The sequence below is a fragment of the Durio zibethinus genome, chromosome 1 (assembly GCF_047325235.1).
Source record: "Durio zibethinus cultivar Kanyao isolate XHJ-2024 chromosome 1, ASM4732523v1, whole genome shotgun sequence".
Lineage (NCBI taxonomy): Eukaryota > Viridiplantae > Streptophyta > Magnoliopsida > Malvales > Malvaceae > Durio > Durio zibethinus.
Window position 1 is genome coordinate 37,508,745 of NC_143162.1, and position 25,117 is coordinate 37,533,861.

Here is a 25,117-nt window from a genome sequence, read left to right on the forward strand (position 1 = left end):
TCGGCTAATATATATAATGTCCATGCTTTTTTCATTGGATGAGATTTTTATTTTAGTAAAAATTTTACATTCACGAAAGACACCCAAAAACTCAGTAACAAAGTACTGTTTAATTGGCAATATGCCAGATATGGTTAGCTTATGTAAGTTTATTCAAATTTTTTTTATAATCTATTATAATTATATAAAAACGTGAATGTGAAACTTTTTTTGAACTGACAAAAAAAAAAAAGAACGACAAAAGGGGAAAAAACCCAGAAAATAAATGATAATAAGAGTGTAATAAAGATGAAAATCTAGTTGAAGTGAAAGGGAAGGCCCAGTCTATGTCCAATCTGAGACAGCAGCATAGGTTGCAACCACCAATACAGCTGTTTCACACATACCTAAGCTTCACAGTGTGCCAACTCCATGAATGGATCGTACAAGAGAGAGAAGAGGCTGAGAAAGCCATGAGATATTATGTAAACTGGTGATCTCTCTCTCTCTCTCTCTCATTTGATGATTTCTCAAAGTTATATCTTTTGGGTTTGGTTAGCACATGTGCATATAGTTTCAGAACCTTCCTTAGTTGCTTTCCTCTCAGATCATATAATTCCCCAAGTGGGACAGACTCGAATTCATGGTATCACGTGTCCACCCCACTCGACTTGTTCCTTAAATATTGTTCTCTAATATCTTCTCCAATCTCCACCTTCATCAATTTGCAATATCATTCTTTCTTTCTTTCATTGCCTCATTGTACCTTCTCACTACCCCATCTCTCTTAGTTGCATGCAGCAGCCTGTTTTCATTGTCAAACACATAACTTTTGTCTGAAAAATCATTACATTATAAGTCATTAACGTGGGAGAGGAGAGATGAGATTTGAGTGTGGGCAGATCGATGCAGATGCGTGGTATATATCTCAATCTTGTGGGACAGTTACTATAAGTGGACAAAGTTAACACGAGAGGTGATATCTCTCCCTCTCTCAAAAATTATTGATCCATTGTCCCATTGCACAACTCTTTTCCAAGGGTTAGGTTCCAAAATGGCTCCAACCCCACAGCACCAAGTGAGACCAAATGCTAAAGTTGAAACTGTTTAATCTAACTAAGATAATGTTGATCACCATCTTGTTTAATCTTAGCAAGATCCTCGGCCAAAGATTTTGATTTTTAAAAGTAGGTGGTCGAGCTCTCTGATTTGCTAATCTCATTTTGTCTTTCATCTTGCTCTATAAAGTGTTGTCACATCTATATTCTTTTGTAAAAGAGAATAATTTCAATTAAGACTAATTTGTTCAACTAGCATTATCCAATCATTTTAATTAAAAGCCTTACTCATGAATGAATGTTTTTCTAGCATATGCCGTTCTTATCAAATTACTTGCACAATTTTTAGTATTAATCTTTATTTACGAATATAGTAAAATCCCAAATGAACAAATATAGCTAATTAATATGATAACTTATAATTTATTACTGCATTAATCATTATAATGTGATAGAAAAGATAAAAGAGTATCATTTTTACGCTTGATGTAACTTGATTTGCTAGTAAGTTTTCAATATAGACATTCAATCATGCAGATGATATATCCAGAGCCGTTTTAATTAAAGTGGAGAAATAAATTAGATTTCAGATTTAACATGCCCTTCCTTGGTAGTTAAAATCGATCATCTTAGGTAAGTGTGCGGTGGCAAACCAAGGCAATTAAATCAGAGAGGTGTGTCGTGAATTGAGGTGAAGTAGAAGTCGCAAATTGAGGCGGAGTTGAATCCACAAAACAAGGGGATTAAAATGATATCTCAACCTCAACCTCAACCTCAACCTCAGCTACAGTTGTGAAATTCGTTTTGGGGAAATATCTCATGAGACGAGAAGTTGAGAGACGTGATGTGTTGGAGTGTGGGGGCAGTGGGGGCTTTGATTTGATATAAAAAAGGGGGCCAATGACACTAATTTTCATTCCCAACCCTTAACTTTTGGGCTTTGGTTGTTCAAGAGATTGCTGACTGCTCTAACGCTAAAAACACATTCCTTTTGGGTTCTTTTCTCACACCATAAAGAAGAGAGAAAAAAAAAAAAAAAACTATTTGAAGCAAAATTATAGTGGTTTCAAGCCTTTCCTGTTATGGAAAATCAACAACTCTACCTTCACCACCACCTCCAACACCAGCAACAACAACAGCAGCAGCAGCTACAACGTCAAGCTAATTCCATGAAGTCAAGATTCAGACGTGTCTGTGTCTTTTGTGGTAGCAGCCCTGGCAAGAATCCTAGCTACCAGCTTGCTGCTATTCAGCTTGGCAAACAACTGGTACAAACTAAACCTCTTACTCTTCTCATAAAGGAGACAAATACTTGTTTTTTTCAATCGTCTTTTATTCCTCTTCTCGTCCTAGAATTGATCAGTAGGTCTAGTTGGCATTCAAGTATTTGGTCTTCCTTGCCTAATGATTTAGGCTTCTTGGCCTTTACATTGACCAAAGCTGAACTCTTTCAAGATAATATGGGGTCTAAATTTTTGAGATATGTATATATAAGAAGTTTGACTATAATGAGACTAATAGAAAATTGGAAATATTTACTTGAAACGCTAACAGGAATTCAGCCTTCTTCATCTTTGAATTGACAGAAAAAGCAAGACCGCTTTATGAAGAACTTCAAATACTAGGAATAGCTTAAGTTTGCTAATCTTCACTTTTCTAACACTAATTCAAGAGTTTTACCAGTTTGAGCAAAGAAGAGATCAGATAACGTCAGTTCAAAGTCATCCTCTGTTTTCTCTGTTTTTGGTTGGATCAAAACTTGAATCAGTTGGCGAAATTGAATAGAAGAAAATAAATGTCTAAAACTAGAAACGAATAAAATAGTGTGATTATACTATTTCTAAAAGAGTAATTGTAGGAATATGTTTAGATTAAACACGTAAGTTTAATAATAAAATAAGACATGCAGGTTGAAAGGAACATTGACTTGGTTTATGGAGGAGGAAGCATTGGTTTAATGGGACTGGTCTCTCAAGCTGTCTTTGATGGAGGTCGCCACGTGTTGGGGTAAGTCATGCTACTATTTCCACTCTTTCTTTCTTTATATCTTGTCCTCTTTGACTCAGACTCTGTCTCTAATTACTCTTTGCTTCCATTTTCTTGTAGGGTAATACCCAAGACTCTCATGCCAAGAGAGGTAAAAATCATTAAAATCTTGACCCTTTTTTTTTTTTTTGTATGGTTGGAAATAAGGATAAGTTTCAGATTCATGTATGTGAGCACTGTATCACATGAAGAACTTGTATTCTTATTCCCATATGCGGACAATTTAAGATTCAAATAACTCCATACTCAATCCCACTGAACTTGGGGCCCCCATTTGATTATATAAAAAAAATAGTTACTTTAATGTTAAGTTTTGCAATTTCGATTCTTTATTTGAGAATTGAGATAATACCTGGAAAACTAAATCTTCAGTGTAAATTTCAGATTACAGGCGAGACAGTGGGAGAAGTAAGAGCTGTGTCAGGCATGCACCAACGTAAAGCTGAAATGGCTCGCCAAGCTGATGCCTTTATTGCCTTACCAGGTTTGTTTCTTTACTCCAATTTTAACTGCTTTTTTGTTTGTTTTAAAATCCCAAAATGTTTCATCTGGATTCAATCATAGAGGACTTTTTAATTTACAATTTCCTAGATAACTGTAGGAATAACTGTCAAGTGTCAACCACCCGTTTTCTTTTCTTGTTTTTACTAATAATTGATCTGATCAAATTTCAACTCACAGGTGGCTATGGAACCTTGGAAGAACTCCTGGAAGTGATCACTTGGGCTCAGCTAGGAATCCATGACAAACCAGTAATCTACTTTTTTTTTTCCAACTTTTCAAACTAGCATTATTTTTCATGTTTAATTTGATTGAAAAGTCTACAGATCTCGGACCCAATTATTCAGAGGTTCACATGCAAAAAACGTCCATATATAGCTTAATTGAAAACTCCAAATTTCAGAAATAAATGAGTTTTTTTTTTTTTTTGGGGGGGGGGTGTGTGGAACCAGGTGGGATTGTTAAATGTTGATGGGTTCTACAACTCACTCTTATCATTCATAGACAAGGCTGTTGATGAAGGTTTCATAGCACCAGCTGCCCGTGACATAATTGTCTCTGCCCAAACTGCCCAAGAACTCATGTGCAAGCTCGAGGTACATTTTTCAAATCTTCCCTAAGCCAATACCATCTCTCGCGTGCAACACTGCAGATCAATAGCCAAAAGAAGTCAAATGATCTGAGCCGTACGGCTTTTTTTTTTTTTTTTTTTTTTTTTTACTTTTGACTCAGGAGTATGAACCTAAACATTCTGGGGTAGCCTCCAAGCTAAGCTGGGAAATGGAGCAACAATTGGGTTTCACAGCAAAATCAGACATTGCTCGTTGACCCTTCATCACATTCATTCACACATGATCGACAATTTTATGACCGTAGATTCTTACCCCAATATACAACAACAACAACAACAACAACCTTGTAGATGCAAGCTCCGAAAGACAAATGCCGTTTGCCACCACAGTTTCTTTTATTCATCTGTGGATCATGCTGTGAATTCTTTTTTGTTTGTTGTTATTACTTACTAGTTTTCCTTTTTTTCCTTTGGTTAATTCAATTAGAATCTGACCAGGACAAACAATGTCAGTGACTTTATTAGCTTCCTAAGTCGGTGATTGCTAATTCTGTATATTTTATTGTTGTTTTCCTTTCTTGAAATGATGGGTTGTTACAAATTGCTTTCAACAAAAGAGGTTGATAGGGATGGACCAGGAAACAGGGAAAGAACCAGCTGAAGAAAAAACAGGAAATATCCAGCAAACAATGTTTCCTCAACCTTCAGTACTTTCTATTAGGCTATTAATTTAAGCTTTGAATCATGATTATAAAAACCATTAAGTTCAGTTTGAAATTAAGCTTTGAATTTTAAGGCTACATTTGGGTTTTATCTTAGATATTTCAGTGCTATGGAAATCTCTTCCCAACTTTCAAATGCAATCAACTGTCAAATCGAGAACATATTTACATTCCTTGATCTTAATTTAGTAATTTATGACAGAGCACTGGGATGCCTACTAAAGGCATGGTATTTGCAACCAAGTTAAACGGTGATTTTTTTTTTTTTCAGTGGAAGTTAGTAGAAATCATTGCATGCCTGAAATGTTAATGATGGATTGCTAAGAGTGGCGTGCAAGAGCAAAGGCGTTAGGCTAATAATTGTTCATGATTGATAGTTTTCAAGGAGTGAATATGGGCCGGAAGGACAGTGGGGATGGAAAACAAGACTACGTTGATGATTTTGAATGCACACTGGAGAAGAGGTACAGGACACCTGTTTTGACCGTACTGCAAGGACCATAGACAAAGTGCTCCGTGTGCAAAAGGGTAAGTGAGAAAGTAATGGTGGAGACTTTTGACTGGAGAGTGAGTGGACCTTTCCCCTAACATTTTTGGGCGACGGTTAGCTTCTTTTGATGCCTGTCAGTCAGTAGATAAGAACCTTTGGGACGCTAAGCTGGTGACTTGTGAATGGCTTTCATGCGGGTAGGGCATTTGGCCATTTGCTTATGACTTGGGCTGTCATTGTGATGCAAAAGGAGGGAATCAATCGCATTTCCTTTGTTATGTTCCAGCTCTGGAATCTGGATAAGCATGAACTTGATTTTGTCATGTGGAGGTCATTGTACCTTCGCAAAAAGTGAATGGTTAACTGGGGCCTCTGGATCATACATCTGTCCATTTCTATGCTTGCGTGAAAGATGTAGAGAAGGTAACTCTTTGGTCAGGATTTTTCTACAATTTTCTACTTCAACCCCTTTGGTGATTTGCATTATTAAAGCTGGTATATTTTTAGATGGGAAAAAAATCATCTCCCCTGCTACAAGTAGATATTATATTCGTCTTCAAGCTCTGTTATTGAACTCAAATCAATGTTCGTTTCCCAAAAGTACATAGTATTTCTAGTGATTTACTCAAATTAATAAACCAAACAGAAATTACACAGACTAAGAAATATAATTGAAAGAGTGAGGGATTAAACTCTCACATAATCACCGGTTGAAAAAAGATACATATATGAGGCTATCCCTCCAAAATACACCAGAAAAAACTCAGTGCAGGCGAGCCGTGTCTGAGTTCACCCGAGTAGAACAAACTACTTAAAACACTAAATTTTGCAGGAAAACACGGTATTAATACAGCTACATATAGTACAAATAAATGTGTAATCGGTTACTGACTATGGCTACTTTTGGGTGAAGGATTTAACTGCAGAAGAGGTAGTCACCAAACTTGAGAGGAGGCCAACAATGACGGCACTGTTATATGTGGTTGGCTCTCCTTGCATTGAATTGTTCCGGGAATCAATGTATGTTTCGTTTAAGAAAGGCCCACCCACAAGAGCTCCAACAGCTACATTAGGATTGGGTTTAGTTGAATCAAGCCACTTGAAGCCATCAGTGCAACCAGTAGTTGCATCAGCTGGAATTGAAGCTCCTCTATGATGCACATATTGTGGGTATTTATCTCCATACCCCACAAGAAAGCTCATTTTAATGGGGTTACTGCCCAAGACATAATCAGCCTGGAGGCAAAGAGTGTCATAGTACTATTATTAAGCGGGAACGAAACTTTAAGAGGAATATTTCTAATTTGTGCAACATATTTCTCCGATAATGTAAACAGCATACCTGTGATTTGGCAAACTTTCTAAGATCTGATGGTTTGAATGAATCGTCACCGCAGGTTAGCTTTGCAGTCTGTGACGTAAGCATGTAATCACTGTAAAGAGCAGCTAAGAATGCAGAAGCAACAGGATGCTGCAGAGCATCCCATTCACTGACCCATATAAGACCACCTGCACCAGAAAGACTATACTGGTAAACAAAAGTGATCCCAAGAATCAGAGCTAATTCATTTTGGAATTGGCTTTAGTGACCTGTGAGCACAATGTAATTCCCCTAAAAGAATAAGTGAAGTATGCTAACAAAGGTCTGACAGTAATAATTATTTACTGTCTAAAATTAGGATATGAATTTGGTAAACTAGATATACCGGGTATTTAATTTCAAGACAACTTTTATTGCTTATATCTCTCCTGTTTCTCTTTCTGTCTTTCTAGATGTCTCAACATGCAGCTACAGACTTGTGACTTGAAGGGTGAGCATCAATTAGGTTGATTTATTAGTCAAAATTTGATAAGGAACTTTCTTTCAGCCTCTTCCTTTCGTCAAATTCAAGATCTAAATAGCACAAAAATGCATCCAAGTCACTTAGCTTTAACGAAGACATTACCGTCAGTTCTGCTGGATGTGGCAGAAGGAGACTTTGGTAGAAGGCAGCACATAACATCCTCGGCAGACTTTCTATAGTTTTCAAGGCCAGAATTCCCAGACGCACCTTTGTCACCAAACAAGCTTAACCTGGAAAGCAAAACCTACATAGATGTAGCTTAATCAGGTAACAAGTAAAAAAAACAGAATAATACTATGCAAAATTTCTGGTTCAGATATCCATTCAGAGCAAATTAAAATGAAGCAGAGACAAGCCAATATGCAGAATCTGACAAAAGCGGCCAGATATCCTACAATAGTTGCATTCAGGTTATGCTGGTTAGCAAAAAAAGAATTAAAACTGAAACAGTCTAGTCATCATGCTCATTTCGTAACACGTGATGCATTAATAGGTGGAAAAGTAAATTTATGAATATAACGAATTGAGCTTGGCCTTTCATATATCACAATGCTTGAGACAAGTCTATAAAATGAAGGTAACAGTAAAACAAGAGAGCACAGCATCTTGCTTCAAATTCCTCTAAGAGAGAACCTTACCTGGGTTCCTGCATGCTTATTATCCCAGCTAAACCAGGTTGGACTTTCCCATTCAGCAAATTCTTCCCCGTTTTCCCCAGTCACATATTCAAGGTATAATTGGTCACCCGTCGCATGATAGAGCCAGCTTGCTGCCCATAATAGCTCATCTCCATATCCTGTTGAATTGTAATATGTTGCAACTTCTGGGATGTTCTCACTGTAAGAACCTCTATGTTTGTCTGCAAAAGTAAAAAGTTGCTTGGCATGCTTAAGAAGCATGCTTGAATATGTGGAGTCAGCTGTCTTAAACACCAGAGATGCTGAAGCCATAGCAGCAGCAGTTTCAGCTGCAACTTCTGTCCCTGGAACAGATGCATTAACCTGTGTAAGAGGCCTCTTCTCTTTCATGTCCTCAGGTCTTTCCCAACATTTATGGTCTGCTACAGGGTCACCCACCTGCCTCAATGATGGAAGTAAAAAAGTAAAAGAGTTAAGATATATTTCAAAGGCTCTTTCTTCTTTTTTTTTTTCTTAAAGATTGTGCAATTATCAATTAGGTCACACCATCTTAGATTCCAAATCAAGTATAGTTTACAATACAACTGCAGAAATGGCACAAGGTTTCTCACTTTGCAAAATGAGACTATGAACAATAGCATGCTATTAAGACAATCTAATTCATCTCATGTTTTCATGGCAACCCATCACAACCAACATCAGAAATACCAAGCTGTAAGTTAGAGGCTTAGAACCAATTGCTAAACTTCCAGTTATCCCAATCTCTAATAATTGCTACCTTTGGTCAAAGCCCCTAGTCATGTTAATAAGTCAGAACGTAAATTTCAAAGGCAAGATGAGAAAAACAAAAACAATTTAAATCCAGTTCCGCAATCACTTCTGTACATATACACACAATCCAAAAAAGTAGATGGAAGTTAAAGACAATGATAACCTGAATATAGAGCACATTCTCTGAAGGATGAGAATTTATAAGGAAATCGGTTATCCACTTGAGAGATTCTTGAGCAGGTTCCAGTTGATTTACTGCCTCCATCTGATCGCCATACTCAAGGATAGCCCATGATAACACTGTAGCAGTAAAGGCCAATGGAAAACCAAATTTGATGTGATCCCCAGCATCATACATCCCCTTGGAAAGATCCAACTTCGCTTCACTTCCATCCTTAAGCCCCGAATCTCCTCTCCATGGTATCTTATTGTCCACTAATTTACCAGCTGCAGCAACAAACAAGCAACAACCCCACCTCAAATAAAATATTTACCCAAGAAAAGAACCAATCTTAAGCAGTAGAAAAGTTGCTAATAATATCATATCATTAAAATTTCATATTTTTAAAAGGCCTAGTAAAAAGTTACCCCAATAAAAAGTTTAATGAGGAAACTACTTGTTTTAACTAACCAAACTAAAAACTAAATATCAAGCTACTTCGAATCCGGGTTAATATGTTAAAAGGTATCCTCAGAGAAAGCAAATTTCGAACAAAGAGAATAACTTTATACGTAAACAGATAAAAGAATATAGAGTGAATGCGGGTTAAAAAAAAAGGTACATTTTTGAACGTCAAAGAATTGCATGGCGATTTTGAGAGCATCAGCATACTTCTTGTCAATAGCGCCAGGAGGACCTGGAACGGGAGCGGGCTTATTATCGTTGGCTTGATCAATTTTCTTCTTGATTGTATAAACAACGGCTCCCAAGACCAAAGCTAATATTACTACCACCAGAAACCACCCCAAACATCCTCTCGACTTTGAATCTTTTCCCATTGTTTTGTCACTTCAAAATCCCCCCTTGAACGTAAGATCTTTGATCAAAACAAGCGCATTGGACAATGAATATATTAAAAGAGAAGCGCAGGGTTTAAAACAGGTACAATGTGCTAAGAAAAGAAAGAAAAAGAAGAATATGGGATTTTCCTTGGGAAAAAGATCTGTACAGTTGAATGGCTCTGAAATTATTGTGAGGGAAATGTGGTTTAGAAACAGTGTTGATTAGTTAAAGAGAAGCTAATAAAGGAAAAAGAGTAGCTGGATCTGGTGCCAAATCAGCAAAACATCGATCCTCATCAGTTTCATAAATTTGTTTAATTGGTGACTCTTCTTACAGGACAGAGAACACCGACACTGTTATTTCAAGCAGGATAACATAATATATTTTCTGTTTTTTTCCTGATGTTTTAATGCCAGATATGCCCCTTAGTTTGGTCAGGCGAGATTTGCGCAACGAGGGAACCACTATTTTACTGCGTCCAACCGTCCCAGGTTCTAAGGTTTAAGACTTTCAGGATTCATATCAGCCATTTATTTAACTGGAGACCAACGTCTGATGAACTGGTGTACGAGAATGACGGTTGATCTTGTTTTAACCGTGATTGGTAAGTGGGTTAAGCGGCTCTATCAGTGCCTGGATTGGGCCTTGCACGAGTCAGCTCTCAGATGAAGGGTCTATGGTCATCTTCTGGGCGAGAGGGACAAGTATCTCTTGGGCCGAACATCCTTTCTTTATCTATTTTCGTTGCGTCCACGTATTTTAACACGTGAGGTTTCCTTATTTTGAGGATACACTTCCTCCAGCAAAAGCAGTCTCCTTTCTTTGCCATGAAAAGCCGAAGCTGCTTCTATATTGGAACCAATACGGGGCCAACAAGCAAGAATTTGGGCTAAACTTGTGATTCTTTGGGCTAAGAAGGCTACTTTTGGGTATTATTCACCCTCCTTGGATTACTTGGCATCAACCATTTTTGTTCTTTTCACTGTTTTCATGCACGAGCTTTTGACATTATCCTTTTGTAATACAGTTTCCACAGGTCCGAAAAGGAAGGAAAAGAGAAAAAAAAAAAAAAAAACTCAGAAAGGATCAAAGCAAAGAGAGGAAAAATCGCATGCTTTCACCTAACGCTGTCTTACAGTGGGATTTAATTGCAGCGTTCTGTAACCTAACTTTAGTTTTGTAGGAATTAATTAGCGACAGTGTCGCCATAAACGGCATCTTGGTCAGCTTTGGTGAACTTAATTTATTTTAATTAAGCTTCTGACCCAAAGCTACGTAAGATGAAGCTGCGTGGTTTAAAGCAGACCAATGTAGCAGCTGCAAAGCATTCATTCCCCGGGATTATCCATCCCTAATCCTTTTTTAATTCACTCTTTCACCAACTTCCACACAACCAATCACTAAAAAATTCAACCATTGCGTACCAAAATGCAACAAGTTAACGGTACATGTAAAATCTCTCCCATCTGAAGACGGAGGCGAGATTAACTCCAAATCGTTCTTTTCTTCTTATATTCAACTATTCATATAATTATATTATGTAGATTATTAAAATTTACATATTTATATCACATTTTATATAAAAATTATTTATTACAACTCATATTAACATAACAGTATAAAATATTTTTATTTTATTAAAATTATATATAATTATTATTAAAATTTTAATCGTATTATTTTTATATTGTGTTCATTTTATTATTTCATATTTTAAATTATCAAATTTATTTATACAATACCTAATGTACCTATCCTAATGGAAACATCTTCATCTCACCCAGTTGGAGTTTTGAATCAATTGGGCGGACGGACGTAGGAAATTCAGTTTGAAATAAATAATAATAAAGTAACAAATGAAATGGAAACTAGAAGACGAGAAATTTACATCAGTGTCAACAACAATGATTCAATACCATTATACAACCACTGATTTAAGTGCAAGTTCTGTAGATTAAAAAGAAAAGGAACCAAAACAATTATTTTTAACGTGCTGCAGAACGGGTTTTCCTCAATCTGCCACGCGTGAGTCGTATGCTTTCTTCCATGATAGTCTCTTTTGGGGGAGGGTTTGTGCTTTCATTCCCTGGAGAAGGTGGCACTGGTTCAATTTGCATTGCTTCTGCTTCAGTTTCGGCAGGGTGGCTGGTACTTTCGGATGCAGTATCTGCTTTTTGGCTATTTGAGGATGCTGAAGGGGTAGCTGGTTTAGCCACCTGTGAAGGCACCTTTGAAGGTCCTACCTCTTCAGCTTCTTCCTTTTGGTGTTGACTTGAAGATGTACTAGATGTCGGTGAAGGCGGTTCTTCAGCCTCTGGTTGTGATGCTGGTGCTTCACTAGATGATTGCCGGTTCGGCACACTGGACTGTTGGCGAGCCATAGCACCATGTGACTGAGAATTCTGAAGTTATGGAGACAAGAGAAATAAACTTCAGAAGCTAAACCAGAACAAAAAAATGAAAGTTAGCAAAGATTAATTACACTAGACATTTCAATTAATTAAAACATTGCATCTGTACAGACAGTTTAATGCATGATAGCGAGGGGCCATTTTCCAACTCCAGGGAAACTACAATCTGAGGAGGTAATGGCAGCACAAACTACAATTGGTTTTAATTCAATAACTACCTGAGCACGCTGAGGTCTTGGGGTGGACTGTGAAGCAACATACTGCAGGATCTCAAAAATTCTTGTCTGCCCATAGCTTGCAGCTCTTTGCCAGTAAACAACTGCCATATCTCCAGCTCTAGTCCTTAGTTCCAACAAGTTACGGTCAATCTCATTTTCATGCTTTGCAACATATGGCCTAAAGAAGGAGTCATACACATAAGAAGTTCCCTGACATAAATGAAAACAGAAGGCCAATTAAAACACCATCAACACGTAGATGGACAAGTAAAAGTTCTTTTTTCTTTAAAAAGTAATACACCTACCTTTGTTTTAGGGTACCATAGGTATATAAAGAATGCCAACTTAGCTTCACTGTACATTGGAACCCTTCAAAAAAGCCAAACGAGAGCACAGTGAGAAAAGAAAAAACAGACAAGAAAACATCCTCACTTTTTATGATTCCCTACCATGATATAAAAGCATCACCAATTCTCTCACAAACTGTCAAAACAGCCACCAATATCCTGAAACCAGAAAAGAAAAACCGGGGGGGGGGGGGGGGGGGGAACAAAAGAAAAGTGACAACATAAATAATATTTGTAGAATCATAAACGAAAAAAAATTGCAATTAGAGACCTACCAGTACTGGCACCAAAAGCGCAGTTGCTCAATCTCAGGCTTATTCATTTCAACAGTTTTATAACATTCATATGCAGGATAAGCATACCCAAAAGCCATCCTACCACAATATTTAAAACCAAAAAAGATTAATTCCAAGTAAAAGAATAAACTAAACCTCATACGATAAAGAGAAACAGTTGCAAGGAAAAACATACACAAGTCCTCTGGTAAGAAAGGATCCAATCATTTTGTTTACTTTTTGATGAAAGAAAACACTTCCTGAAGTTAAAAATCAGTAACAAAATCAGTATTACGAATCTTAGAAAATTAGAACAATATATAATCTAGTCAACCAACACAAAATAACAAATACGAAATTTTATGCAGAATATCAGCCTCTTTATCCACATTCCTGAAGAGATTAATAATTGCATTCCTCACCATACCCGAGATTTTAGCAAAGTGACAATTTCTAACAAAAATCTAATTTTTTTTGGTCTCAAAAGAAAGAAAATTAATAATAGTTAGTCCCATCTCCAAATCTTTTCAAAAGAAAACCTAGAGAGAAATTGTTACCTAAAATTTGCCCTACTCTCACTTTACTTCCTCCCTTAATGAACTACCAAAGAAGAGGAATTATTTCAATTCTCTAAATCCAAATATGCTATAATTCCTAGTCAAACAAGGCCTAATCAAGTTGAGTTTTAAAAATTTCTTGGTCCCATAAATCAAAGTGGGAAAAAAGATACTAGAAGATAAAAAATCTTAATCCTACTTGTTACCACTTAACGATCAAGATCCACTTAACTGATAATGAAAACACTCTTAAACCTAGTCGAGTAAGGATTATCAGATACTGGAAATGAAAACAACATAAAACCTGCAAGGAATATCCATTTATCCTCAGTTTTCGGAGCAACCAAACAGGGGAGTAAGATTAACGTAATCTTACAAGTTCAAAAACCACAATGATTAAGCTAATTACCCTTTATTACGCAAGTTATAACAAAGTACCAAGTATTAAAACTAATTAGCTACCAAAAATCTTCTGTACGGAACCGTAAATGTTTAAAATTACCCAAACATATCGCACCGACTAGCAGTGAAAACAAAAAAATAATCGGAGGAGAAAAGCAAACATTATCGAGTTCCAAAAAAAAAAAAAAAAAAAAATGACGAAAATCAAATACAAGAAACCAAGAAAATAGAATAATAAACGGTTAAAGAACAAAAATTCAAGAAAATATCGTTACCAACAATGTAATGCCAGATGATAGTTCGATTCCGGTGGTTGCGGAATCAATTACCTAAAAAAAAAACGAAAATATAGGAAAATAGATGGGAAAATAGGAGAGCGATTAATACCTTTTAAAGAGTATTTTCAATAAAACGAGGCAAACAACAAAACGGCTTTAACAAAATCGGAAATGAGAGTTAATCTAAAGCACGGAAGCGAGTGTTTAGAGGATTTCAAGGAAATAACAGATGCGTTTCTGAGGAAGATCGCCGGCGAACGGTAAAATAAGCGGAAATACGACGGCTAACCGTTACGAAGTCGGCGGTAGCAGTGATATAGAGAGAAAGAGAGGACTTTTGGGGGAAAAAAAAAAAATCAAAGAGAGTGGAGAGTGATAGCATCACAATTCACGCAGTCTTCTCTTTTGTGTCGATCCTTTTTAAATTCCCTTATGTCCAAATTTGTAATTTTAAGGAGAAAATATTTTTGTGTAGTACATCACACTGGGAAATTTTCCGCTATTGTTAGCCAGTTACCGTCTGATTCAAAATGGACGGCTCACCTCCTTCTGGGTTTAACAAAGGATCAATATGTGGGATTTTCCTGATTGTAGATTATCGCTTGTCTGTTTGGTTCGTATCATGAAATTTCTATTATACCCTTCTAAGACAGGACAATATTATGAAGAGGATAAGGATGAAAAAGGAAAAAGCAAAAAGAGGAAAATCGATAGCCAATTAACGGGCAAAGTAAGTGATCGTTGTACATAACGAGCAGAGATTTACTAGCTAATTTTTTTATGAAAATTTTTTATCAATATTAATTAAAAATATTATTTTTAGGTAAGACTTGTAAAATGGTTTTTTCGTAGCTTTATATATATATATATATTGTGAGTATTAAAAAATAAAATTTAATAATTAAAATTAATAATTCAGTATTTTATTAATAAATTATATGATTATTTATAAATTTTATCCTCAATTATCGTACTAGAAGAATCTTTGCTATTTTTATATCTTGAGTTTTAAAAGATCGATTCCATCTACTTCATTTATATCAATTTCTATAATCTTTTTTTTTCTTTTATTGTTAGGTTTGTGCAATTTGTCAAACCACATCGAATCTCGTCCGACGATGAAAAATTATATGTCTTAACCTTCAATTATAGCATGCGTTTATGAGATATGTTTTATATTTGAATTATTGATTTCACCTTTTTTTTTTTTTGGGGAGGTAATCTTCATCCCTTTACTCAACCTTCTTTCTTTTGGTGCGGGCTTTACTCAACTCCTAAAATAGTTATTACAAACATCTTCAATAATTCATAGAGATCACATATTATGATTATCTGCTAATTACATTTCACACTTTTATAATGCTATTTTTCCTTTTCGAAATATAGATAAAATGACCAAATAATAATTGACATTGTGGCTTAAATACATATAATTTATATATGCTTTTCACACCATTTTAATCAGTATTTTTTAATTACAATTAAAAATTTAATTTAAAATTAAATCAATTTTAATATCGTTGAACGTACAATTCATTATATCTTAATCCATTGTAAATCTGGACCGACCTTTGACTACAGCTGGGCCGCTAAATAAGCGCAATAGCTTTTTGAGTCCAAACAAAGTTGAAGCGTCCGGTGGGGGTCCATTGTAATTATCGCCTCTGTTAGAAAGTTAATTAGGCACAATAATGATTACGAGTTTTAAGACCAATTAATAATGACCTACATTTTGTAAGGCATTGCATAATTAACCATTAAGGCGTTAACCATATCTAATTGTTAATGCCGACCTTTTTGGTTATCGTCAAAAGCTGCAAGCGTGAAATGTGAAAAAAATAGTACAATTTTATTTTATACAAACACATTTTGGGTCGTAATAATTTGTCATAATTGTTCTCGTAAAATGAGTTATTTTTATGGTATGGTATGACAAATCCGAAAAATATCCCTAATTGAATTATAAAAATGATATGATTAGATGCATATTTTGCTTTGGGTGTCCATTTGCTGCTGCCGGAGAACATATGTCAATCTTTATAAGTGAATCAAGTGTGGTATTTAGAATATTATGACTGGATCTTAGAAATAAATAATGATGACATGAATTAATGCTTTGGACGTGTCTAACGTAAAGGACATGGATAATATATCACTGGCGTGTTTTGTGTAAATTAGAAGCAAACGAAAAAGGGGTAGGGGTGGGGGTGGGGGGCATGAAGTGAAAAAGGAAGGTCACATAAATGAGAAATGATGGAAAAAGGTAAGGCATGTGACGGGTAAGGGTTTTTTTTATTTTTATTTTTCTCGTAACCTTGGATTCTAAGTTTCTCAATTGCTGCAGTAAATTAGAAAGTGCTCGGCCAAATCCAAAACAAGCAAAAAAAAAAAAAAAAAAGGGCGGGGGGGGGGGGGGGTGGTGGGGCGCAGCGCAGCGGTGAGTGCGTGGAATAGTGGCAGGAAGAATCGGTCCATGGGCATTGGACATCATGGGACAATGGGTCTCAACAGACTTAATTCGACAGCCTCGCCGAATTATATCTGTTTGGTGGGCTGTCGCTCTCAAGCATAGCTGCATAAACGTAGAAATAGAAACGGATCGGACATTTGCTTAACTGTTACTAGATTATTTAGATCGATTATTGAATTAATAAAAATATTTTTAATTTAAAGAAATTAATCAATAATTAGAAAATAGGATAAAATATACCTGGAGGATAATGTGATTGTGTGATTTGAAGATAAATTGTATCCTGTAAGTTTGAATTTTGTAATTTATCTTTAACTTTTGAGTTATTAACATTTAAAACTAGTTATTTTTTTATAAATGATGAATAATTCACAATTTTTATTAAAAAAGCTAAATTAATTATGATTTTAAGATCATTTTACAAGCATATATCAAACTTATCCAATTCAATAAAAATTTATTTAGTTCATCGTTTTTTAATGAAACTAATGATTCAAAAAAAATTTCGCCAGTTAAGACAATAATGACGATCTGGTTCGATTATAATATGCTTTCAAGTCTCAAAACACCTCTCTCTGTTGAACTCATTGTATGAATGAGAGAGAGGCGAAGCACATCCAGGGAATTGTCCCAAGTTTTACAGTACAAGCAAGCACATGAGTAAAGGATTATTGGATTAAGTATGTCATAATGGGTTTAACATCATTTAGGTTGATTTCAGTGCCATCGGTCTATCTTGGGACATGGGAAGGCAATAAGCTTTGTTCATGCCAAACCAAGACACACCTGTTACACGAATTTTTTTTTTAAGAATATATTATTGAATTTTGTAAAAGCACTTTCAATTCTAATGTTATAAAAGCAGATGGTCCAATATTATTGGGCCAATGAATCTCTCAGCTGCCCAAAATGTAAGCTTTGGAAGTGGGTGAGGGTTATAGAAACTTTGGGTTTATCAAAACCCAAAACAATCTAACCAGCCTAAAACTAGGCCCAAACAAAATTTCAAGTCGAAACGGAAGCAGTAGAGATCGCCACGTGGAGCATACAAAATCCTCCAACTGTGTTCGTGGCTGATATTGTTGCCGACCCCGCAATGAACATATCCAAAATCCGCCGTTGCCAGGTCTCGTTTCTTGGAGCTTATCTTTAATATCCTTAGAATTCTGATTTCCCAAAATAAGAAAAAAATGTTAATAGCTCCTTCGCTCTCTCGTCTTCACTCTCCATTTCTCTGCTGTCCACTCAAGCTCTCCACTCCATCATTGCCCTTCAAATGTGGAAGAACCCAACGGTCGCCAGCGTGTTATCCATGCATCAGAGCCGTTGATCTTGATCAGAACACAGTTCTTCCTCTACCCTTAATTACTATTTCCTCACCATGTACTTAATTTTGCATAATTTTCTATAAATAAAGTAACATGGAGAAAGCTGTTTTCAGATAGTAGCAGTGTCTGTTGGGCTTGTCAGCATAGCGGTTGGGATTGGCATTCCAGTCTTCTACGAGTCCCAAATCGATAATGCTGTTAGTTCTTTTTTCCTTTAATATAAATATTTAATAATTTAGTAGCATTTATGGGTTAAAATTTTATAACAAAAAATGGGTTCTATTTATTTTGCAGGCAAATCGAGAAAATACCCAACCCTGCTTCCCTTGCAATGGCACCGGTGCCCGTAAGTAATTCATTCTCTAGTGTAACAATTTAAGTGACAAAATCAAGAGAAATTATGGGGAAAATTTCAAAGTTTGGAGTATTTCCAATTGATTAATGCAAAATTGTCAATGATTTGTTGCTAATTCTACTTGAAAAATCTAGTTATGAGGTTTTATTGGGTAATTTTTAAATTTTTGTGATGGTACAGAGAGGTGTAGATTTTGCATGGGAAATGGGACGATAGGTGTAGAGCTTGGTGGGGATGAGAAAGAAGTTTCGAAATGCATTAACTGTGAAGGCGTTGGTTCTTTAACATGCACTACTTGCCAAGGTAGTGGGATTCAACCTCGGTATCTCGATCGCAGGTATATACACTCAGCTTATATAATTGGGTAATGGAGATCATAATCTGTCGATAAGAATGAAAAAGGATGCTTAGGCATGTCTAAAACAGCTTCCAGTTTTGCTTGAGAAGTGTTTTTATTAGATTTTGAAAATAGCCATAACAAAGAGATTAAAAGCCAGAGTACTATTGTTTGAATGATTGTGTGTTTTGTTTTAAACAGGGAATTTAAAGATGATGACTGAAGTCCTACAAGACAGAAGGGCAATGATTTTGGACTTGATTCGCTTGGTGATCAACATAAATTGGATAAATTCCGGAAAAAGAACCTTATATTGTAAAATCCTTTTCTATTTATCGTACATTTTTTTTCTCATTCTATTTTATTACATTTTCAACTTTTTGATGTACTTAAATAGTGGAACAACTTGCTAGTTTTGGACGAGGGATAATTGTTTTCACAGTGAGGGGATTGTTGACCAAAGAATTATGATTGGTGAGTGTCTCAATCAATGTTGTTCGTGGCATTGGATGATTAAAGAAGCAATGTGCCGAGTGCGGGAGCTTTTTCTTTTTCTTTTTCTTTTTTCCGAAATGATGCTTCCTCTGGTTTTAGTAGCTTTTATGCGAAGAAGAGAATCCACCATCTAGCTGCTTCTTGACTCTGATTAGCTTATTGATAAGAGCATGCACCTTAATGAACTCAGAATCAATTCGAGGTGATGGCCGCTCTCTCCCTCTCTTGGAGAAGGGGGCCACTAACAGAGAGTTAGAGGAGCACCCTTTGAAAATCTATAAACTAAAGCATTCAGTTGCCAGCCAATGCAAAAAGCACGATTCCATTATTTGCAAAATTGCACGTATACAAGTGCCTTTGCACCACAACCAGAACATCTCATCGAACAATATGTACCATGCAACCAATGTATGAACAAACTAGCTCCCTAAAATTAAACGATTGCGTAAATCTTTACACTACCAAAAGAGCCAAAGATTCACCCTCTAACTTAGAAGTCCTTGCAGGTTTCCCTCACTTCCCTTGCAACCATGTCAGCCTTATCTTGCCACCTTTTACAGAGATAAAGGTTTCCCTTAAGTTGGGGCCTTCAAAGAGGTCTATAGCTGCAATATAGAGTTGATCTTCAATGTCTTACATCTCATCCAATGCTTTAATGCAATTAGTTATGCTAAATTTGCCATCCCTTGATTTTGTGGCAGTAGTCCTCGACCTCCAAGCAGCAGGCATATCCAACATTGCTCCTGCCATAGCCTCCGACATTTCTTCATCCTTTCTGCTCAAAGAAGATTGTGTCTCAGATGGTCGTTTTCTTTTCTCTCTGCAATACTCTTAAATTAAATAGTAGTTAATATCACATATGTTATTCCATGTTTTCTTGTCAACCTTGTTCTTGAGCGCTCCTGTTTTGGTTGACTACCTTCAGTCTCCATCTACAACAGCAATGTACACTCAAATTAAATAGTATTTCAATCAGCATGAATATTACAAACTACCTTACCATTAAAGCCATGAAATTTCAATTGATTGCTTAAAGTGCATGCCAGAAACAATCTCAAAAATTACTGCTTCACATTGATAAGCAAAATGGTGGTGCTTCAGTCATTGACAAACTTTAAGCATAATAATTACATTGCTTTATAGTTTTATACCCTTTAGCAAAAGATATATTCTAATATACAAATGTAAGTTAAGCAAAGGGAAAATCATATATCTGACCTAAAAACAATATATTTCATCATACATGAATAAATTTAAGTCCACCCAAAAGAAAAGAACACAATAACATGAAGATAAACACTTCTGAGACTTTTAATCATTACCTTGAGTTAATCTGGGACAAAAATGATCTCCTTGGCTAGTGCGTATGATTGTCAGCTAATGTAACCCTGAAAAAGGGAATTAAATAAGCAATTTATTCCTATTGGCAAATGTGTAATCTTCAGATAATGCCACTATTGATGAGCATTCTAAACTTCTTACAACTCAGGACCATGTTTCTAATTCTCAGATTATGAAGAACAACAACGGGAAAAAAGAAAATGAATAGAAGGGTATTACAAATGATTAACAAATGGAAATGGTGAAGCAAATGGTAATTAACTTGGATTAAAATAATTCATTTGTAAAATTAACTTACATGTCAACCCATATAAATGCATTCATCAAACACCAATCCACCAACAAAAAAATGTTTTGTACGTCGTAATTTTGTGCATGAAGCACGATTACTTAAAACCGAAACCCCAATTTGATTTTATCAGTATCGTGCAGATGTGAATCATGAAATCAAACAGAAATACAATGCCCATGAAAATGGTGTTTATTACCTGACTCCGCGATCTTCAGGGAACCCAGCGGAGATTCAAATTGTTGAAGGAAAATATGAATGAAAGAGACTATTACCTGTTCTTCGCAAACCGTAAAACAGAGGAGAAAAGAAGAAAAATGAGAAGAGTTCTTTTTCTGTTTCTTTATTCGGCTCTTCCGTTTGCCTTTGAGGAATTATGGGCCTATAATTGGGCTTTCTTGGGCTCACCAACCCATTTCTCTTCCAGGCTTGTCCGTTTTGATGTTGAGTGACGACAAATACGTAGACAATCTTGTCTCATTTGAGGTATTCTGAGCCTGGCCGAACAGGTATTCTGGGCCTTTTGTTTTCACTTTATTGGGCTTTTTAATTCATTTTTTTTAATTATACGTCAATCATAAAAAAAAAAAAAAAGAGGGGTATTCTGGAATGCATTTTTCCTTTTTCTTCAAATTCTTCAAACATTTCGTTAGATAAAATTCCCGTTTCCCATAACAGGATTGTCTGAATTCTGAAACAATAGAGGATATTAGTAAATTTATCGTATAGGTTGTCCTTGACAGGATGTAGCATGACCGTGAGAAATCTGTATCAACAATTATCAGTTTTATTAAAAGGAGAAAGTTCTATCCTCGAAATGTGGTAATAATCCCAATAATTTCATGTTCAATGAAATTTATCTAAACTACGTGTCTTTCATTTACAATGTGGACATCATATTCCCAAGTGATGCTTATATGTTAACTAATGCTGCATCATTGTTAGAACATTCATCTTGAGAAAGATCCTCTACCGCGGTCCAATGATCTCTCTTTAGTTAAAAGTTATGGAGAAGTATAGATTATTATCCACTCGTTTTCCAGTCAGATGGATGTTCATAGCTCAAACCATTCTGATTGTAGTGAAATCATGAATAATTAAAAGCTCCTAACTCCTATGTATCCCACAAGTCGGTGATGCTGACTCCAGGGTCTGATTGGAACCAGTAATCATCATCAATCTGCTAAAGATGGACAAAATTGAAGCAAGTCAGTCAGGTATCCTTTACCACTTTGCATGCACATTTATGACTTCCAAGAAAAGAAAAACTTAAAAAGGAATAGACTTACATCGCTGACTCTCGGAATTATCTTCTGAATCCTGTATGCCTCATGGCAAAGTAAATTGACTGTTTTAGAAGAATTCTTTTGACTAGATTTCTCTTCTGAAGACAGCTCTTGCCTTTGCAATCCACCCAGACCATAACTACAAGAAGCATCCACTGATTTAGCCTGCTTGACAGTTATATCCTCCACTTGGCCTTCATATTTGCTGCATCCATCCAGTGCACAACAGTTATAGAACAACGGGAAACAGTAAAAGCCTAAAGAGCATAGAGCAGAAGAATGGGGGTGAGGCAAAAAATTGTCAAAAACCCCAAACCAAATTCAAGTATACGTGAATATTAGCAAGCATGTGAAATTACATAAAAAACTTACCTCAGGAGGAAAAGATCAACTGGTCCGTTATGACTTCTGATGATCATTTTATACTGCCTTTCTTGAAAACCAATAAACTGCCTTTGTGGAAAACCAATATCCTGATTATGAATAAATGCAGCTAACCAATCATATTCTGATGTATTATAGAAGTTTGAAACCAATTTCACCAGACAACTCACCTCATCAGGATCAGGAACTTCAATGTAACTATTTTCAGGAGCTTTAATTGCAAAAACTGTTTGGTTCTGAAGGAATAATGCATACTCAGATAGTGAAGTCTAAAATATGTCTGTCATATCAGATTTAGTACCAAACGAATTCCATTGTAAGGATAACTGACCTGGAGGCATGGAAGGCTCATTATGTCTTCCTCCGTCAAAAAAAGATACCTTAAAGTCCACGTATGTAAATAAAATCAGAAAAATTAAATCACATCAGAAAATGAGATCAAAATGACAAGTAGAAAGGAGTATACTTCCGATAATTTGCATCTTCATCCAGATACCATAGACTCTCTTGCTTTTCTCTGTAGAGAAAAAATTATAACAGCTTAAAGCCTGAATAGATCTAAAACCATTAAGAAAACTCTCAAAATCTTAATTTCCCAAACCTTATGTAATTGTCAAGCCTGCATTCTTCAGCATATAAACTTTGAATCTCAGCCTGTAATGAAACCAATTACCAGTAGACAATTAGAAAGGCTAGGTAGAAACTTGTATGGTTCAATGTTAGCACCCATGACAATAAATTGTCATGGTATATATGCTACAAGGAACAAGACAAGAAACAGATGTGCATGATACAACATGCAGCAATATAAAAGCAACTATATACAAGAAGGAGATTCAAAAAAAAGTGATGTGGTAAGCACCTTTAACCTAGTAACTTGATCATCCAGCTCCTTCGATTCCATATCATCAGATCTCCTGCTTAGAAAGCCTACAGGTTGTTATCAATTTCTAATTTTGCATATAACCACTCAAGAAAGATAATGAATTATTACTTCCACCGTATGTGGTTCTTTGAAGTTTTCTCTATCAATCCAATTCCTTCAAGAACATTTGTGATATCATATATCCTTCTCTTTTGGACCTGTTAAACCCAACACATACAAGACAAAGACGATACAAAGAATTTGTCAGCAATCAAACATCGGTAAATCAATTTTATGGCACCAAAATGGATAGTAGATGAAGTGTTAAACAATTACATAAAAATTGCTTCGATTTTATAAGTATATATATTTGAATCATTACATTGGAAATCAAAGCTTTCTAAAGTTCTACAACATAAGAAAGTGAAATCTTACAAAGGAGATTATCTTTAGAAAGGAAAGAAAGAAAGAAGAAGAAAAGGGAAGCACGAAATCTTACAAAGGACACATATTTTTATACCTCTAACACTTCAGCAGTATGGTTCAGATCAAGGATGCCATCTTCGGCCTCCATGATCAAGTTCACAAACTTCTTTGTCAACAAGCCTGCCAAAAAAGATGCAGCCATCCAATGAACAATGCCTAAGTGCAATCGTATTCATAAGCAAGAATTAAAGCAAAGAAACAACAACCAACCTAAAGAACTGTCATATCTACAGTTACCAGCTGCACTCAGTCCATTGGGAGACTCTGCAAGGAAAGACCAGTTGAAGGAAAACTCAGGCATGGCCATTACAACAAATGTCTGTTTATGTACCACTTGCAGTTAATCAAATAACAATACCAGCATTTGGTTTCTGAGTCCCAGACTTGGCATTCTTCTTAGTCTTTGCTTTGCTATTAGGCTTACCACCATCGCGATGTTCAGTTTCAAGCGTGGGATGGTCAATGACTTTTCCATTTCCAGAGACGTCTGCTCTTCCACTTGTCTGAGCCTCACCATTCTCTCTTTCTTTCGTTTGGTTCAACTGCGGACAATCATTACAATGTCTCATGTTGTTGAAAATTTAGACTTCAAATGCAACAAAATTGAATTTTTACCGATCTTTATTGTCCCCATTGAGCTTATCAACAACGAAGACATTTTAACCCTAAAATCCTCAACATGATTATAGTTCCTACACGAAAATTTGAACACTAAATGCCCTAAAAAAAAATTCAGGCGCCGTATTAATTAAAAAAAATTGATCTAAATTGAGCTGAAAAAAAAAAGTGCTGCAGCGTAAAAAATTGAAAAATAAAGATACATAAACAAATTTTAAAATAAAAATTATGGGAAAGAAACTTACGGGGAGAGTAGCGAAAGCGGAATGGGAGCGGTCGAGGCGAGTATTAGTTTGATCAAAAGAGGAGAAGATGAGAGGCGGCCCCCCTGAATATGTAGGGAATATTCGTTCGCCATATGAGAACGGCTGCTTCTGATTTTGATTGTTTTCGGTGCCTAAAGACTGTGAATGAGAATGGATCAGCTGAAACTGAAATTGCGCCGCATGGTGTGCGGGGTTCGGATCTTCGCTCGAATCCGCCATCAGCGCCAGCTTTTCTTTTTTGTCTGGAGAGAAAGGAAAAAAAGAGGGAGACGATTTTATAGAGGAGTTAGAGCGAACTGAGAGAACAATAAAGAGAAGTAATAGAGGGAGAGATTGAAATTGAAAAGGAAACGGAAACGGAAAAAGGAAAGATAGAGAGGGAGAGATTGAAATTGAAAAGGAAAAGGGAACGGAAAAAAAGAAAGAGAGTGAGCAAACAGCGGGAAGGAAGAAAGTCCAGGGGAGAGAAATAAGAAAAGCCGAGAG

The 25,117-nt window shown here is 36.0% G+C and overlaps 5 protein-coding genes and 1 long non-coding RNA gene across 12 annotated transcripts; 2 read left to right on the forward strand and 4 right to left on the reverse strand.

Annotated features, from left to right (window-relative positions):
• Positions 1–1,957: 1,957 nt before the first annotated feature.
• LOC111311410 (cytokinin riboside 5'-monophosphate phosphoribohydrolase LOG1-like) lies at positions 1,958–4,739 on the forward strand. Its single transcript, XM_022910784.2, has 7 exons — positions 1,958–2,305; positions 2,947–3,044; positions 3,144–3,174; positions 3,468–3,567; positions 3,765–3,835; positions 4,037–4,180; positions 4,317–4,739. The coding sequence occupies exons 1-7, from the start codon at positions 2,120–2,122 to the stop codon at positions 4,410–4,412; spliced, it is 726 nt and encodes a 241-aa protein (XP_022766519.1). The 5' UTR covers positions 1,958–2,119; the 3' UTR covers positions 4,413–4,739.
• Positions 4,740–4,790: 51 nt separating this feature from the next.
• On the reverse strand, positions 4,791–9,836 carry LOC111311411 (endoglucanase 10-like). Its single transcript, XM_022910785.2, has 6 exons — positions 9,403–9,836; positions 8,784–9,067; positions 7,850–8,287; positions 7,314–7,455; positions 6,710–6,876; positions 4,791–6,603 (listed from the first exon to the last, which is right to left on the reverse strand). The coding sequence occupies exons 1-6, from the start codon at positions 9,617–9,619 to the stop codon at positions 6,265–6,267; spliced, it is 1,587 nt and encodes a 528-aa protein (XP_022766520.2). The 5' UTR covers positions 9,620–9,836; the 3' UTR covers positions 4,791–6,264.
• A 1,632-nt stretch (positions 9,837–11,468) lies between these two features.
• On the reverse strand, positions 11,469–14,505 carry LOC111311412 (putative HVA22-like protein g). The gene is made up of 7 exons (XM_022910787.2): positions 14,221–14,505; positions 13,071–13,134; positions 12,875–12,973; positions 12,702–12,758; positions 12,558–12,621; positions 12,253–12,462; positions 11,469–12,025 (listed from the first exon to the last, which is right to left on the reverse strand). Exons 2-7 carry the CDS (start codon positions 13,100–13,102, stop codon positions 11,609–11,611), a joined length of 879 nt encoding a protein of 292 aa, XP_022766522.1. The 5' UTR covers positions 13,103–13,134; positions 14,221–14,505; the 3' UTR covers positions 11,469–11,608.
• A 3,199-nt stretch (positions 14,506–17,704) lies between these two features.
• On the forward strand, positions 17,705–19,157 carry LOC111311413 (protein SPA, chloroplastic-like). Its single transcript, XM_022910790.2, has 5 exons — positions 17,705–17,927; positions 18,023–18,106; positions 18,204–18,255; positions 18,445–18,601; positions 18,803–19,157. The coding sequence occupies exons 1-5, from the start codon at positions 17,772–17,774 to the stop codon at positions 18,822–18,824; spliced, it is 471 nt and encodes a 156-aa protein (XP_022766525.1). The 5' UTR covers positions 17,705–17,771; the 3' UTR covers positions 18,825–19,157.
• Positions 19,158–19,733: 576 nt separating this feature from the next.
• LOC111311414 (uncharacterized) lies at positions 19,734–21,064 on the reverse strand. Of its 2 annotated transcripts, XR_002692625.2 has the most exons (4): positions 20,926–21,064; positions 20,419–20,484; positions 19,982–20,028; positions 19,734–19,871 (listed from the first exon to the last, which is right to left on the reverse strand). It is a non-coding gene; the product is annotated as an uncharacterized LOC111311414 (long non-coding RNA). The 2 variants fall into 2 exon arrangements; XR_002692624.2 differs by lacking the exon at positions 19,734–19,871 and having other exon boundaries at positions 19,891–20,028.
• Positions 21,065–21,497: 433 nt separating this feature from the next.
• LOC111311415 (transcription factor E2FC-like) lies at positions 21,498–25,106 on the reverse strand. 6 transcript variants are annotated; one of them, XR_016346843.1, is made up of 13 exons: positions 24,611–25,066; positions 24,106–24,289; positions 23,958–24,011; positions 23,782–23,867; positions 23,391–23,479; positions 23,259–23,313; positions 22,998–23,050; positions 22,863–22,913; positions 22,728–22,776; positions 22,567–22,632; positions 22,385–22,461; positions 22,016–22,269; positions 21,498–21,906 (listed from the first exon to the last, which is right to left on the reverse strand). XR_016346843.1 is itself a non-coding variant. In XM_022910792.2 (13 exons), the coding sequence occupies exons 1-13, from the start codon at positions 24,848–24,850 to the stop codon at positions 21,841–21,843; spliced, it is 1,296 nt and encodes a 431-aa protein (XP_022766527.2). In that variant the 5' UTR covers positions 24,851–25,106; the 3' UTR covers positions 21,498–21,840. The 6 variants fall into 6 exon arrangements, 3 of the variants coding, with proteins under 3 accessions (XP_022766527.2, XP_022766526.2, XP_089625219.1); XR_016346842.1 differs by having other exon boundaries at positions 22,385–22,485; XR_016346841.1 differs by having other exon boundaries at positions 21,498–21,909; positions 22,385–22,485.
• Positions 25,107–25,117: the final 11 nt, after the last annotated feature.